The sequence below is a fragment of the Agrilus planipennis genome, unplaced genomic scaffold (assembly GCF_000699045.2).
Source record: "Agrilus planipennis isolate EAB-ADULT unplaced genomic scaffold, Apla_2.0 scaffold19, whole genome shotgun sequence".
Taxonomy (NCBI): Eukaryota; Metazoa; Arthropoda; class Insecta; order Coleoptera; family Buprestidae; genus Agrilus; species Agrilus planipennis.
Genome location: NW_020438954.1, coordinates 298,555 through 316,789, shown reverse-complemented (window position 1 = coordinate 316,789; position 18,235 = coordinate 298,555). Strand labels below are relative to the sequence as shown.

Sequence of the window (18,235 nt, the reverse complement as noted above, 5' to 3'; positions counted from 1 at the left end):
CAATCCTAATCCGGATGAAACACTATAGTGAACTAATTGCCAGTCAATATAAGCTACAATAAGTTCTATTTTGTATATTACCAGTATATGCGGTTAAAGATAGTTTAGAATGACATGAACCTTAACCTTCAGTTGCTCAGTGACAAAAAAAACTTGGATGTTTCATTCCCAACAACCAGTAATGCTGGTGAACAGACAGTCCCTCCGGACTACGCCGGAAGGTAAGGCAGAAGGTCGTCTTCAGGTTCCTTTCAGGAATCGTGGGAATAAGTGGGTGGTGATTCGGGTGAGAAAGATGAGACAGACGAAATGAAGACAGAAGAGAATGAAAGATTATCTGTGAAATATTACTGCCCCAGCATTTGCCTAAGTAATCCAAGGAAACCATAGAAAAACTTGGACCAAGGTAGACGGACCCGGAGTCGAACCGGCGTTCTCCTGAATGCTAAGCAATAGTCTAAACCTCTAGGCCATACAGCTCGATGTCTGTTTTTAACTGTTGGCCTTCTATACTATTTGTAATGTTAGTATTATGGCGTACAGAGGCGACACCATAAAACGATGATAGCAATTGGTGGTTGGAAGACAGTAGCAGGACATTCGTCCATGTAATATAAGGAACATTTTCGAATTATTCGGACAACCTAATACTGGATCTGATTCGATTACACTAACAAGTACTTACCACACGTCCAAAATGACACTCGGGTTATTTAATTGTACAATAGTGTATTGTGACCGGTTTATTTTTCATTAAGTCCAGTTTAGAAACAAGAGCGGAGGCGAATGTAAATTTCACGAGAATTTACGAGCGCTTCGGACACCCAACAATTCTTGGAAAGCGTAGCAGCGAGCGAGCTTTTCGAGACTGAAAGCTCGTTCCGCGTCGCACCGCATCGCATACTTAATAATGTGCCACATTGTTCGCGTCTCCTCTGCCGCTTCCATTGTGGACGACCGCGACTACAACGACGTCGGTAACGGTCGATTGCATACGATTGCACCTAACCCATTAAAAATCTTTTTAAATTCCGACTTGCGTTCACCTAAAGAGACATCCCCTTAATGATTACAACGGGGCGATGCGATAGAAGCGCGGAAGGGTGTCGGGCAGGCCATCTTGCTTGCAATGGGCAGGTCGACAACGTGAATATTACGTACATTATTTAAAGTGAGTTCTTTGTGCTTCCACTTAGACGGAATTTTTAAATGGAAGTACTAAGATGTCAATTTAAATAATAATGAACCCTAATGAGGGCTTTGTGAAATTAACCCGCTCCAGAGAGCCAACCTCCGCTTCATTTCATTAGCAGAGTGGCTTGCTCGTACCCCTCGCCCACCCGTCTCCTTCTTTCGCTGTATCTCTTCTGTCTCTTCGTCAATCGGAAACACTAGGATTTATTTTCGAACTGCCCGTTAACCATTTCAATATTAATTAATTATTAAAACGGTTCTCTTCAAGCGTATTGAAGCTACATTATGTAAAAGGTATACAAGTAAGGCAAAATTTTCACCAAACGAACAAAGTAGACGTTTCTTTGTCACAATATTTTCTATTTTTGTTGCACGAGAGTTGAATCTGAAACTGAAATTGATTCGTAATGATTTAANCATGAAGGTCTAGTCAGAGACATATTAGAGGCATAAACAGGAGTTAGGAGGGATAGAGGTAGACCTAGATTATATTACTGTTCGCAAATAGTTAAGGATGTGGACTATTCTAGTTTTAGGGAAATGCGAAGTTTAGCTCAGGATAGGAAAGAGTGGAGGTACGTGTCCAACCAGTCTTAGGACTGACGATCTTATGATGATGATGACCATTTTTCACGATGCCATTACAAATAATGAGCAAAGTAATAAGCTTGTTCAGCTGTTAAGTAGTTTGTGGCATTGAACGCTCTAAATACAAATATCTCCACCTCTAATATAACATTAAGGGCTAAACAGAGCAGTTACCTATCTTTGCTCATCCCGGCTAGATCGATCGACGACTGTGCGTAAGCATACCGAACAACCCTCCAGCAACTGTCACACTTTCACAAGGGTATCTTCTATTTAATCATTTATTTCACCAGTAAATTAGGTATTTTTGTTTTTAAATTCGTATTTAAATAAAATTACTGATTCCGCCCTTGAACTAGCAATATGCGGGCAGTTGTCTGTTTCATGCTAAAGTAGGTACAACTTCAAAAAGACACGAAATAGAAAGTAATATATAATACACCCTTTTACTTCAATACTTTTGTACGACGAAGGAAAGTTGGGATCCTTTTAAACAGTAATGTTCTTGAACTTCGGAAAGAAAGGTCAAAATGTTACAGACGGAAATCACTTATTCTTCTGATGACAGTATCTATTCAGACCACTTATTCTGTGGTAAAATTAATGCAAGCACGTCGCCTTAATAGTTTTTTTTTTATGAAAAAAAAGTCCCTTAATGTTTATAGCTTTCGGTAAATTTGGGCTGGTGCCAAAGTGATACGGCAAACGAGATCAAAGTGTGGAGATGTTGTAAAAATAAACATTCAATTTTATTTGTTGTAATTAATCATAACATGGAAAGGTACATAAACTGATGATGTGAGTAATATGGGTAAATTATTATAATCTGTGTGCGCATGCTTATGGAAGATGTTAAATTAATGTTTACTTTCAAAGTTATTTGTAGCTATAGTTAAATTTGGATGTAAACTGCTTAATACTCTTAAGTATTATCTGATTCCGATTAAGTCATAAAGTATTCATCTTACAATTAATACCTACTTTATGTTAAATAGGTTAGGTGACGCTAAGTAACAATCGATTTAATGGACGCTGGCCGCCATAATACCCTATTTAAAAATATAGCAGTCACGATTATTTTCAAATTGATGGTTATAAAAACCAGAAAATTACTTAAATACATAAACTTATAGCATTTTCCAAGACAATTTAACTGTTTTGCTAAAGTTTTGGTTTTAGTACTAAGTCACAAATTTTCACCTTATTACATCATTTAATAATATAACAGCCGTTTAGATAAGAACATCAATACAGAATATAAAATGTCATACAATGTGGTATGAACATAATCCACAAAGTTGTCATACTTCCTGATTATTGTCTGCAAGTGAATACGCGAGTCAATCAAAACAACAATGACCTAGAAAAATAGAAAACTTCACGATTATACAAGGAAAACGCAAATATTAGGTGTACTGAAAGGAATTTGTCCACACATGGGCAAATAGAAAAGAAACAAATACAAAATCAACACGTGAACTAAAATAATTAATTAAATGTGCAGATTATGTACATTTCAATTGTAATTTGAGTTTTTCTTGTTGAAGAAATAAGGAAAGTGATAATTCACTTGCATTCAAAAGGGAAAGCTGCTACTAAAAAGGATTGTTAAAAGTTAAATTTAGTAGATTTCCTTACATTTGTTAATTTGAAATGTTAAAAGATCATATTATATGTAGAAGTGTATGAAGTAATTTTTATTTACTACGAGATATTTCCAAAATTAAAGATATTTTCGTTGGTTGGATCAACTTTGTCTTCAAGGTTGCAGATTATAGTTTCGGACTTTAGAGTCATTGCTCTATAATAAAATATTCTCATAGCTTGTAACCGTATTACATATTACTGCATATCCTTATTAACTTTAATCGATGACCAGTGGCGGTTCGTTGGAATGCTATTCAAGGGGACAGGGTAAGTGAACTGAAAAAAAGTTCTACTTGCTATTAAGTCCAACCATGAAGTTTTATGACAGAGCAATGACTCAAAAACTCAATTAATTGGTTAGCTAATTAACGACGAAGCATTTTTATGTTAATAATAATCGTCAGATTATTTCGGATTTGTTTTAGCTTTCTACCTTATCATCTAATGACTTTCTTGAATTCGTTTTACTTTTTTACAATACCAAATAATAAAATCGAACATTTCAAAAATTGTTCAAATTAACTTTTTACACCAACCATAAAAATTATCTACGTTTAGTATATACATTATGGATATGTACTTTTTTACACGACAGAATTTTTTGAGTAACAATTAAAAAATTTATTACCTAACGATTTTGCCACTAAAAATTATTACATTGTTATACGCAATTCGACGAAATTAATTATTGGCACTTAATTAGGGGCACTATAATTTTTGGTTGATAATCTAATTTCGTCAGATTAAAATTCATTTCTAATAATATGACCAGTTCAATATTGCAGTTGCTTTACTTGTCAGTTACTGACAAAATTAATTGTAGATATTTAGAAACCATTAAGATTTATATTGCATAACAATTATTTTCTTAAAACACTACAACAAATTAAAACAATACTTCCACTTACGTTCTATCGTCTAATACTCTAAATTGTGTCAGAAATTGAAAAGTAATCGTTTTTTTAACATTAGCAATTGTAACAGTTTCTCATTAAAAAAAGTATGAAAAATGATTAAAAGTCCATAAATGTAAAAAGTACGAGCTCCGATAAGAAATATGATGGATATGAATATGAAACAGAGACCATGTACCTACCTAGGTAGTAATTATATTCTTTTCATTTTTTATGTTCAATAATGCAAAACCTCCAGACAAAGTATACAAATTAATTACGTAGGCTTGAGATAAGATACTGGGATATTTATTTGTGAATAAATCTCATAAAAACTTTTATTAACCATTTATTAAAATGCCTACTATATGCAGATATGATTGTGTTCCTAAGCCAGGAGGAATATTATTAGACACTTTTTTTTTTTAATCTTGCAGATGAACCGACTCTTTCATAAAGCTTGTAACTCTTATAATACCAAAGCGTTTCTTAGATTATTTGTTGATCATATACCCCTATAAATCGATTAATTTCTCGTGTTTGTAATTTATGAATTATGAATTATTGATATTCCTTGTCGAAATTGGAAAAGTAACACCAAAACTTTTTGTAGAACATTTAAATTACTACCTTTAGCTGTAACCGTCAATCACTTAATAACTAGATGCCTAATATATCCCGGCCACAAGCGCTTCTTTTCTAATATTTAATTTATTAATTTAAAAAACTTTAATGTTTCGATTCACTTAGAATTTTAGGACAAGGGCTGCTAGGGTCAGAATGAGGTTAGCCACACTGCCTCCTGTGGCAATTTTCAAATATAATTCACTAGCAGATAACCACAAGATTCACTAATTGTATGAGAGTTGCTTGCTGAAACAGACCCCTAGAAAGCAGACGGTGGGATTGCCACGAACAATTCGCAAGACATACCTTACTTCAGGACTACTAGCTGGACTTTTTTTGTGGGGTCCTGGCGAGGAATCTACTGTAAAACCCTCTTTTGCTACATGAGAAAAAAAAACTTTTGGGTGTTTCATTACCACCAGCCGTTAATGCTGGTGGGCGGGCAGTCCCTCCGGACTATGCCGGAAGGTAGGGCGGAAGGCCCTCTTCAGCCTGCTTTCAGGAATCGTGGGAATGGGTGGGTGGTGGTTCGGGTGAGAAAGATGAGACGGACGAAATGAAGACAGAAGAGAATGAAAGATTATCTGTGGAATATTACTGCCCCAGCATTTGCCTAAGTGATCCAAGGAAACCACAGAAAAACTTGGACCAAGGCAGACGGACCCGGAATTGAACCGGCGTCCTCCCGAATGTTAAGCAATGGTCTAAACGAAATATTCGCAAGACATACCTTACTTTAGCGTAGCTGTTCTTTTTTTGTGGGATCCTGGCGAGGAATCTACTGTATAACCCTCATTTGCTACATGAGGCCAACATATGCCACATGAGGCATGTCCGCCTCCTCCTATAAATTCTAATCATGATTCTCACCAGTTAATGAAAATGAATAGGCTTTCAAGCACCTGCGGTTAGTACAATAATATACATAACTACAAATATTAAATGGTTTCTACGCAAATTCACCACGCACAGCTCCAACAATACGGAAATGTCGTTGCCCTTAAAATATATCTACATACATCGCAAAAATCAATTTGGCGCCGAACCAAGAGCGACCGTTTGTTTTTCCGAAAAAATTAGTTCTAAAATTAATAAACGACCTTCTACATAACTACCATTAACACTTGCGCTTACAAGCGAATTCAGTATTTGCAATAAAAGTTTCGTGAAATCGCTTCAACATAATAAATCGCTTTCATTAACATTCAACTATCAAATCACAACATGTATACGTATTTATGCATTTTTAAATGCTGAACTACCTCCCGATTTTTTTATTATAGTAAAAACGTGACGTTTTTGTTTAAAATTACAACTTTTTGTACTTGGTAACAAATCTACTGATTGCCAAGTTTGAAATTCACGTCTATCATAAAATGTGAAGAATAAATCATAAGGAAAGAGATTTGTTTTTCAAGGAAGAACTTATAAATGGTCCAATTGAAGACATTCCTAGTTTACACTCCATTAATAGTGCAGTTGGCTATTGAATTTTATCGACAATAGTGTATTTAATTTTCTGAATTTGTGATTTTAAACATTTTTTCAAAGATATTAGTTGTTCATAGAGATCAACTGTCTTTATTGTATCAGCTATGATCAGTTTTTCGGTCGGGGGTTCCTGTAGCCACATTATTTTTACTTCAGTCACTTTAATATTTTATTTTAATTTTCTTTAATGAACTATCTGGTGTTTCAATCCATTGTTTGATACAAATATTTTACAAGAACCATACTACGCTCTAGTCTTTCACCGGTGCGTTTATTTTTGGAACATTGAAGCAACGTTTCGATCATCATAAATACTTCGGTTTATGCGCTGCATTTTCTTCCTTATTACACGTAAAATTCCACTGTCGAATTTCCTTTGTTCTATTTATAAAGATTTTTATGAAACCTTTAAGATCTTTACTTTCGTGCAGCTACTTTTTAAAGATTCGTACCTGTAAATAATTGGTCTAAAAATAGAAAGCGAAGAACGAACTAAGTGCTTTAATATTATTTACTGGTACGATTTAAATTATGGACGGAAGATGTTCTTTAAGGATTTTTAAATGCGTCGGAAGAAATTTTATAACCACTCGCTACCAGATGAATTTAAAAACCCATGCCATAATAATGATAATTTTTTCGATATTTCCCAAAAATTTTCCGAATTTTAATACACAATTTTTAGACACATTTGCAAATTACTATTCACAAGTGGTGTAAAAGTAAAAAGTTGATCTAAAACCTAAAAAATATTGTAGCGACCACGAGCGTGATTGTATGCGATCTGGCATGTGTGTGTGAGCGGCTTATCGATTCGCCGACTAGCCGCTGGCGCTTTTCTTCATGTGCGCCCTATCTGTAAACGTGTGTCGTACCTGCGTTCCGGGAAAGCAATTAANGTAGAAATAAATTGACCGTTGCAGAAGTGAATCTAGAAATAAATTGACAGCGCAGTGAATAGTGATTTAGTAACAGTACTGTAAATAAATAGAGTAATTTATCACCTAAGTTAGTTATAATTTAATAGTGTTTTTAAGTTCAATAATAATTAGTGTAAATAAATGTCGTTGTGAGTCTTAAAAGTTTAATTTGTTAAACCCACGAACATTACAATATGAATGTAATAATTGTATACATAACGTATAAATAATAAAATATACCTACAGTAATTATCTTCTAAACATTCCGTTAATTTTCACATTAGAAAATGCTACACAATTATCTAACTATTGCAGAAAAGAAACAAATCAAATAAATAACGATTAATTGCTACGTTCTGGTACTTTTTCTTTTATTACTTTCATCGGAATGATGGTTATGTAACGATGGGGTTAAGCTTGTTTATATGTTAAGTGCGGAAACCCTGCAATGGCTTTGTGACAAAAATTGTTGGCGTTTTCAGTAAGTACTTTTAATCCACACACTGGCTATAACAACATTACAAATAAAATCATATGATCTAAAACACACACTACCGGCTGAACCTGGTTTAAGGAAGTTAGTCGAAACTGGTCTAGTTTATCCAGTTGAAACCAACCAGGCACATAATCAACGTAAGCTTTAGTTTCTTTAGCTTTGGGTTCATCTAATAATAAGTGATCGTTTTCTAAGAATTTTGGATTACACGCATTTATTAGCACACCACAATATCTTGTAGTTTTCAGTTTTACACAGCTGACGTATATCAATTCGATACTGTTTTGGGGGCTGTTTTGTCGTAATTCATAGAATTTCGTAGTTACTTGCTAAAGGTACGATAAGTGGTGATTTGACAGGTGCTTATATCAATTTGGAACTTCAAAATTCCATGGACTACGACATTGAACCCGAAAAAACAATATCGATCCAATATTTTAGATTATCCATTTACAATGAGTTTAGAATTTGTTGGGCTCTCTCACGTTTGGAAAAGTATTTTAATTAAAATACAAAATGCTTCTCTCAAAAAAGTATTTATATATAAGATAAAAATAGGTATTTTTTATTTTGTATTTACATTTTAAGTGCAAGTATTTCAAATAAATCACATCTCTGGTTAGTGATACAGGTATTAATGACAAAAACCGAAGTAAACAGGGGAAAAATTAGATTAAATTACCGTACGTACCACCAGAATAGTTAGTGAGGTGGAATGTTCTAATAGTTTTCGGGAAATGCAAAGATTAGCTCTTGATAGGAAGGAGTACGTTTTCAACCTGTTTTAGAACTAATTAGCTTGCGATGATGACGAATAAACATTTATCTATTCTAAGTGTCAAATTATAAATAAAGATTAAGATTTAAATGAAATTAAAATCAGACTCTTAAAAAATATAATTAAATTATAACCAATTAATTAACTTTATGACAAGGTCAAAATTAAGGTTAAAAAAAATAACTCACAAGTATAATAACTTAATTTATTTGACTTAATTGTTTCGACCTCGTTAAGAACATTTTTGTTCATAACATTAAAGACACATCAATCATTGTCAATCTTTAATTTGTTTAAGGAAATGCATAAATCGACAAAATATATAACTGCATATAACTGTAGTGTACAATTTGGTCAAGAAAAAAAAAATCAATTCGGTTACAAATAAAGACTAATTTATAATAAAATATTATATCAAAACATTGTTTTCTAAAATAAACTACTTACGTATCTCAAACTAGTAAATAATAAATCATATTTCCATGTAAATGAAAATATTATGTCACAGTTCTGTTTAGCGTTCGATAAAATAAAAACAATACCATTAATCAATAATTTCATAGGTAATGGACATCATTTCAGATGATGCCCCCTAAGGATGTAACATTATGACATAAAGCAAGAATGCTGATCATAAATAAATGCATACATACATAATTCAAAAACAAATCGGTTTGCAATAACAGTACAGTGGTTAGAAAATCGCTTCAAATAATTTTATGATCGTTGTAGTGCCCACTCTAATGATGATTCATTTAATGTACGCTATTTTACATCACCATTTGAAAAGGTGTAATATAAACAAAGCCTTTTTACTTTACGTTTTCGACGATATAAAAAGAGAAAACAAAGTTAAATTTTTCTTCGTCTTTTTGTGTCAAAATGACTAAATAATAAATAACTTATTGCTAATATAATTCGGTCAATTTTATATTCTTAAAGGATGCAAATTATCATTGCTGATTTTTAATGTTTAGCCTGGTATTATAGGCGGATGAGGAAAATATTGTAATATACGAGGGTTTGACAAAATTAACTGACTGATAACGACAAAAACTATTTATTTACACTAATTATTAACGAACTTAAAAACACTATTGAATTATTACTAAACTTAGGTTATGAATTATTCTATTTATTTACACTACTGTTGATATATCACTATTCACTGCGCTATTTATTTCACTGCTATCACTGTCAATTTATTTCTGGATTCACTTCTGCAACGATCAATTTATTCCTTCCTCCTCTCGGCGATCGTCTCTTCCTTTAAACACTCTTTTGTTTACTTTCGGGAANATACGGCGCACATGAAGAAAGGCGCCGGCGGCTAGTCGGCGAATCGATAAGCCGTTCATGCACACGTGTGCCCGATCGCACACAAACACACTCGTGCTCGCTACAATATGGTAGACAGAAACAGTCAGCAATGAAGAGGTATTGGAAAAGAAAGATAGAATGGTAGAACACCTTTTGAGACTTTACAAGTACTTCAAGACGTAATAGAGGTAGAAACAGGAATAAAAAGAGGCAGAAAACAGATAATACCTATTACTTAAAAACAGATAATAAAGAAGCAGTATTATAACATGTTTAGTAAGAATTGTTTTTCTTCGTTTTACTGCCCATAATCTTACCGTGAAAACAACCTCAAACCATGTAATAAGACACTGATAATAAGGATGATAAGTATAAAGTTTTTGTGCTTTATTTCTACCGCTTTCGGCAACAAATCAACTTTGATCTTCTGTTTAATTTTCTTCGTCGGCTAAAAGAGTCACTCTAACTTCACGCAACTCAAGTTTCATATCCTCAGCAATCCCATTGTCTGTTAAATCTTGTGGATTTACAGTTTGAAACTCGTTTGCTTCGTATCGCTGTGTAACCCCACGAACAAAACAACACCAAAAACTTGCTGTATGTTAATCAATTCAAGGTTTTGCTATTAAAAATATCATATAATACGATATAAACTAATTTAAATTTAAAGTTAGTCTAATATCACATATGTATTAATACAATTTTGTTAAACAGTGATAAATATCGAGGTGAGGTTTAGTATTTTCAAATATGTAATCGATAAAAATGTTATTAACTTTTCAGTCGTTTTCAGACTGTTGGCAAAATTCAGTACGTTATTATCTGAATAAAAATCTAGATCATAAACCGCTTTATTTGCTCTTTTAATACCATTTTGTCGGAAAACTTCTGATTCATTCGTTTATGCGATTAAATAATGCGATAAACGGTTTTATGTGACGTTCTGTTATCTTTTAACAAATACAACGTTAAAATTTTTGCAACTTATTGCTACAGAATTAGAAAAATTAATTTAAATTAGTACTAAGTAATGGATAAAAAGAAATTATTTATTTTTACGCATAATAAAACGAATCCTGTTGTCACATAGCAATGGTCATAAATATAATTCTAGCATCACCTTTGCTCAAAATAAAATTATCACGTCAAAAATTATTACTTCTAGTAATTTTTGGACTTCCTTGAATCCCGTGTTATGGTACGGCCCACGCTAAATAACTCGAAACTTTTAAACCAGTCATTAAATAATAACCTTTCTAGCGTCTAATGCAAGTAAATTACACGGTTGTTCAATTTACACTATAGCAGTTGTTTATAATATAATTGTTTATTTATCGGTTGTTATAATCGACTGACTCGATTGTTTCCCAGTTATCACTATGTTACTACAGAATGTTCTCGAGTTCTTCCGGAACACACTTCTCGAACATTCTCGTAATTCTTTTGCACTGCAATCTTATATGTGTCATCGACGTACAATTCTCGACGTCGCTGTCGCTCCAAAGGGTGCCACTTTATCACAATGATCTAGCCGCTAGACCACACCAAAAAAAAAACGCTTATAAATTTTATAATCTCTCTTAAAACTCACTTTCGTTTAATGGCGCCCTCAGCATTCGTGTTTATTTGAAAACTTATTTGAAGTTGGAATTAAACAAACGCAAAGCGATTAAGAAAATTACGTTCTAGCATTCTGCGAAGAACAGATAAATATTTCCGTGCAGCATCTGTTGTTTAGCATTTTTGCGTAGACGACACGTGTACATATATCTGTAAATTCGTCCTCATTTTAATAACACAAAACAGGCATTTTAAAAGAATGCAAAGCCAGTCATACAAACCCTAGCACGTACATAAAACAGACCACCGTAAAACCTCAATATACATTCATACATGCATACAATCTTACAGTAATTATGTTGTACTCTTTGTACATTTATACAAATAACAGAGATCCATTGTGCCAGAATTTATGAGCTTGCTTTATCGCTGAACGTTTAATTTATTTTTTTTTTTGCAAAGACAAAGAACGCGACGAATTAAAAATTTAGTTCAAAATGACAGAAATAAGTACATTTCAGCGACAGCTTACACAATACTACAGTAACATATCTTTATACAGAATGTTCATGATCAATCTTGAACACACTGTAATACACACTTTGAACCATATTTACTTTTGATGACTAAAGACGTTCGTCACGTCATAATTCAAAATAGAATTAGAAATTAATGATTTTCTGACCTTTTCTTCGTTTGTGCTATGAAATCTTTTTTTTTTCTGCCAAAGTTTTGATCATCAGTTAATGAGTAGACAGACCGAAGAAAGGAATATATTCCTATCGTTAACGGTTCCGTTTTCTAATTTCGAAATACAAACCTCTAAATGGTACTGGTTAATCTAGTGTCTACCTACTCAACGAAATAATTGCAGAAAATGTAACGTAATGATATAATCACACCCTCAATGCCCACGCAACACGCATCGTTCTTAAAACCCTTTTTGGCGCATTATAAACAATTTCATCCACCAACCGAAACGAAAATAGAAGTGCTACACAAACTGAAAGCTTTTCTCATAGACGACTGCAGCGTTACAGAATTGCCAAAAAATTAGATAATTATGTCTTTTAGAGACCCACTACTATAATATCAATATATGTAATAAAAGTAAGTGTAGTTTGCCCGTAGAGGCCCAAAAGTTCCTCGACCGAATCCCGTAACCTTATGAAGGTTATATGGTACAATAGCTTTGCATACTCCGTCGATGAAGAAAAAGCTGCATGGATTGGTTTGAAAGATATAAGGGTTAAAAGGATTCCATAAACTCAATAAAGGTGTTAATTGAGTTCCAATCTCTCACCAGAATGTTACAGGTTCTTCCTGAATACCCTACATCTACAGGATTCGAGAACTTTCCCGAATAATAAGTAATTTTTCCTAAGCGAAGCGAGAATAATTCGGTTTGATCATGTAGTGCATCTAGATACGTACAAATCGCCTTTTGCTGGACGGGATGATCATTGATTAATAAAAGAGCGTTAAAAGCCCCAACTAATCAACATTCAAAAGAATTGTTAGGTTAAATAAATAAAAAAACTGTCTCTACTCAGTAATAAAAGCAATTTCAACGGTTTTTTTATATACACCTACAAAATTTCTGCTTCACATTTTGATGACAATAATTTCGACAGTTCTTTTTTGTGTTTTTTGATTGATTACGTACAAATAACCTTGATTTAAGAAGCCTTATTGTTGGAAATCTAATTAGTCCTCACTTTTTAACAACGGTACCCATTAGAGATGGCGAGAAACTTAATATAAAACACCCGTTGGCGTGTGATTAAGCACAGAAAATAAAAGGTGAACAGTCATTAGCGAAATGACATCGTTAGAATGTAAATAACTATGAAATTATAAATGCATAATTAAATTGCTGTGTACTTGTTGGTTCGCAAATAACAAATTAAATATGGATCTGTACATCTTCTTTCAAGTTTTAAAAAACACGCGAATCACTCTGTTGTAACTCCAGTAACCCAGAGTCCGACCCTGTTCTAATTGTGATCTTCTAAACTCATCCAAATTTTTCTTTGTAGCAATGAAAATCCACCAATGTCTGTTATTGAGCAGTTTATGGGATATGGGCAAAAAAATAACTATTGTTTCCGTTTAATTTTAATATTTTTTTTTAACCGTTAGAGATATTCATTATTTAATCTATTTTATTTCATTATATTAGAAATTTCCATAATTTCAAATGCGTACAAGCTAGTCAAATATCTCTTGAATGTTCTTTTGCAAACAATAATAGACCGATTTGGTCCCAATGGTCAGATTCTGCGAAGGACTTCGATGACAACCACCTTTGTCAATTTTATTATCGATGCTCTTCAATTGTATGCAGGTTACAGGAATTTCATAGCTCGAGGCAGAGTCATGCCTTGTTGGGGTTTCCCCTTATTGACTTCTGGCTCGTATTCTTTTGTTGCATACCAGGTATTGGTGGTGGCACCAGAACAATTATTAATTTTGCTATATAATTTAGAGTTAGTTACGTTGTCCTTTATGTTCATTTCATATTTTCTTAGTTGTACCTTTAGTTGTAATCCGTTATTTCATAGTTAATAATTCATTTGTAAATATCTGTAGTCTGTATATAATGTTCTATATCGAGTTTCAATAGCTCCGTTAAGATCAACACTTTGAGAAACTATTGGGATCCGTCAAATGGGCATACACCATCTGGTGGCAAAATTTATAACTCGAATGAGGGAAAAATTTACATAGGAACTGTGCACGCAAATTGTAAAATTGTTTATTAAAATAATAAAACACGTTAAAAAAGTAAAAATTTTTTTGATGATGGAGTCGACGAAGTTTTCTTCTAAAGTTAAATCAAATAAAAAGTTAATATGTTCAGTGAAAAGCTGCAATAGCACTTCAGACATAGATCTTCACTCTTCACCTACATTAACTACTTTCCAATAAAAACTAACCGTTTTATATATGTAAAAAATATATTCGGAAAATTAGAGAAAAAAGTAAACTAATAGAAGCTTGGATGAAAGCAGTAGGTATCAAAGAAGTGAATTCCGGAATAAAAATTTGTTCACGTCATTTTAATGCACATGATTATATTTCAGCAAGTATTTACCATCAGCCATAACCTTAATATTTAAAACTAGAATCATACTAAAATTATAAAGTGAGAAATTATTTATTCCTGTGTAATTGATTTAACACAATTCTAATGATACGATATAAGTATTTTGAGGTTAAGAACCTACCTGCTGCAATACAACAAAGTTGCAATAATGTGTTTGCAACGTTCTCTTAAATCGGCTTTGCACGTGCAAGTCATTGATATGATATTGCTTAAATCACCCAGAATCACCTCACCAATTATATAACGTGAATCACTTTTTAAATCCGAAGTTTGTAAAAAGTAGGCAGTAAACTTGACGGAATTTGAAGGCTAGCTTCCGGATTTGTTATTTCCGAATTTTATAATGTGATTGGCATTAAAAACACGCTCACCTTCAACGAAATTTCCTTTCCGAGGCTTTGTGTCAGCCCAATCACATATTGTGTCAATACTTATCATTTTATCGTAATTTAAAAACTTGGAAATTGCACGGTACACTATAGGAACTACGATAAATTTTCCCTAATCGGCGCCATGTTTTTAGGCTCCTCCCATTTGACGGATCCCAATACCGCCAGATTTTCTAAATAAAAGTGAAAACCTCATCAAGATACAATTAATGTATATTGAGGTATAAGATACCAAATAAAGTACCAGACCCCCACTTATGTAAAAACCTTGATTTTGTAGATTTTACATCAAAATTGAAGTATCTAAACGATTTCAAAACGACAAGAGCGACAAATTTTTCTCGTCGGAAAAGTAACTTCGTCCTACCTTTTCGTATGAGTTTGGAAGTTCCCGCCGTCGAGCAGTCTGAGTTTAGCGAAGAGAACCGCCGAAACAAAAGGCACTTCGAGCAGTTCCTCAACCAGCACTTCCACCTGGAACCGATACTTCTTCTTCTTGGTCATGAACGACGCCATGCCAGAGCCGCCGCCACTGCGTCCGTTTGTCATGTAGGGAACCGATCAAGACATCAACTACGCGATCGTAGCACGAAAAAAATTTAAACAAACGAAATCCGAAATCGGAGACTTAATCGAAATTAAACTTTGCCGAAAAATCGTGAACAATTATTATCAGAGATACTTGTCACTTGTTATTAAGGGCCAGAAGAATACGAAGAATTTGCTGAAACAAAAGAAAAAAAAAGGCATAAACAAATGGATATACGATTGTTGATAAGAATATTATTTCTAAATGATAATCGTGGATCATCTTGGTAAACATAATTAAAACGCTGTTTGGTAATAATTACGAATGAAGTTACAAAAACATAACAAATGGTGTTATCACTTAAAGTAATCTAAATCATCCGCATCATTACAGTCCTTGCAAAAAGCATGTACATCTATTATGACATTATAAACTTAAATGATAAAGTTATAAGTGCGAAAAATGGTATTTTTGTCTATTTTGTCGCTAAGTCTATACTGCAACTGTCCAGCGATAACGGCTTTACAGCTGACAAGCTGGCACTGCACAGAGCGTATCTCGAAAAAGAAATGGCATAAAGAAATACTTAAGGGCTATATAATTTGTCGATATAAGATGGTACTCTTATCCATTTTGTCGCTGGTCTACCCTACAAATGTCCAGCGAATACGGCTACAAAGCCACCAAATCCACACTGCACACAGCGTATCCCGAAATAGAAATGGCATAGAGAAATACTTAAGGACTATATAATTTGTCGACGTAAAATGATACTTTTATCCATTTTGTCGTTGATCTACCCTCAGATGTCCAGCGAATAACGGCTACAGGGGCACCAAACTCACACTGCATACAGAGTATCTCGAAATAGAAACGGCATAAAGAAATACTTAAGGGCTATATAATTTGTCGATGTAAGATGGTACTTTTATCCATTTTGTCGCTGGTCTACCCTACAAATATCCAGCGAATACGGCTACAAAGCCACCAAACTCACGCTGCATATAACGTATCTAAACTGTGGATTTTAATTTGTCGGGGAAAGATGATATACGTTTACCCATTTTCAGCTGTCCAGCGATTGCGGCTATACAGTTGACAAGCTGGCACTGCGCAGAGCGTATCTCGAAATAGACTTGACGGAAAGAAATACTGTAAGAGCTATTATTTGTCGCCAGCTATCTATCCTACAGCTGTCCAGCAAATACGGCTACAGAGCAGCTTAACTGGCACTGCGCTCAGCGTATCTCTATAAAGAAATGACGTAAAGAAATACTGTAAGGGCTATAATTTGTCGCTGAGACTTCTACCCATATTGTCACAGTTTAACCTACAGCTATCCAGCGAACACAGTTACAAATCAGCCAAACTGCCATTGCAAATATCTCGAAATAGAAATAGCGTAGAGGAATACTGTAAGGGCTATAATTTGTCGTTGAGACTTCTACCTACTTTGTCGCAGTTTAATGTACAGCTGTCCAGAGAAGCTAAACTGGCATTGTATAGAGCGTATCTCGAAATAGAAACAGCGTAGAGAAATACTGTAACAGCTATAATTTGTCGATGAGACTTGTACCTACTTTGTCACAGTTTAACTTACAACTGTCCAGCAAACACAGCTACAGAGCTGCCACTACATACAACATATCTCCAAATAGAAATAGAGTAGAGGAATACTGTAAGGGCTATAATTTGTCGCTAAGGTTTCTACCCACTTTGTCACAGTTCAACCTATTGCTTTCCAGCGAATAAGGTTACAGAGCAGCCAAGTTCCGTTGCATAGAAAGAATGTATCTCGAAATAGAAATAGCATAGGGAAATACTGTAAGTGCTATAATTTGTCGCTGGGGTTTTTACCCACTTTGTCGTAGTTGAACCCACAGCTGTCCAGATATCCTTATAATTATCCCATTTCTTTGAGTTTATTTAAGCCAAGCCGGAACCATTTTTTCGCAATCTGACTTTTAAATACGCACCCTAGTTACTTTCAGTTCGAGATTTAAAAAAACTAATTATAACTGACTCGCTAAAATGCGAAAATAATCCGATTATTTACATTCTGATATTCCTAATTTTCTTATTAATTGTTTTTTGTCCTTGTTTATGACGTTTTAAAGCGACAAGGAAAAACAATAATTAAACTTTCTAAAATGCCAGACACATTTCCTAGCCTAGCGAATAACGGCTACAGGGGCACCAAACTCACACTGCATACAGAGTATCTCGAAATAGCAACGGCATAAAGAAATACTTAAGGGCTATATAATTTGTCGATGTAAGATGGTACTTTTATCCATTTTGTCGCTGGTCTACCCTACAGATGTCCAGCGAATACGGCTACAAAGCCACCAAATCCACACTGCACACAGCGTATCTCGAAATAGAAATGGCATAGAGAAATACTTAAGGACTATATAATTTGTCGACGTAAAATGATACTTTTATCCATTTTGTCGCTGATCTACCCTACAGATGTCCAGCGAATAACGGCTACAGCGGCACCAAACTCACACTGCATACAGAGTATCTCGAAATAGCAACGGCATAAAGAAATACTTAAGGGCTATATAATTTGTCGATGTAAGATGGTACTTTTATCCATTTTGTCGCTGGTCTACCCTACAGATGTCCAGCGAATACGGCTACAAAGCCACCAAATCCACACTGCACACAGCGTATCTCGAAATAGAAATG

The 18,235-nt window shown here is 34.0% G+C and overlaps 1 protein-coding gene across 3 annotated transcripts in view; it reads right to left on the bottom strand.

Annotated features, from left to right (window-relative positions):
• LOC108743429 (protein FAM102B) overlaps positions 1-18,235 on the bottom strand; it is a 56,377-nt gene that overhangs the window by 30,697 nt on the left and 7,445 nt on the right. For 2 of the 3 annotated variants that reach the window (XM_018479004.1, XM_018479011.1), the window contains exon 1: positions 15,380-15,561. In XM_018479004.1, coding sequence (XP_018334506.1) covers positions 15,380-15,561 — 182 coding nt within the window. Of the gene's footprint in view, positions 1-15,379; positions 15,737-18,235 lie in introns of those variants that run through there. The other variant, XM_018478998.2, reaches the window with a different exon arrangement.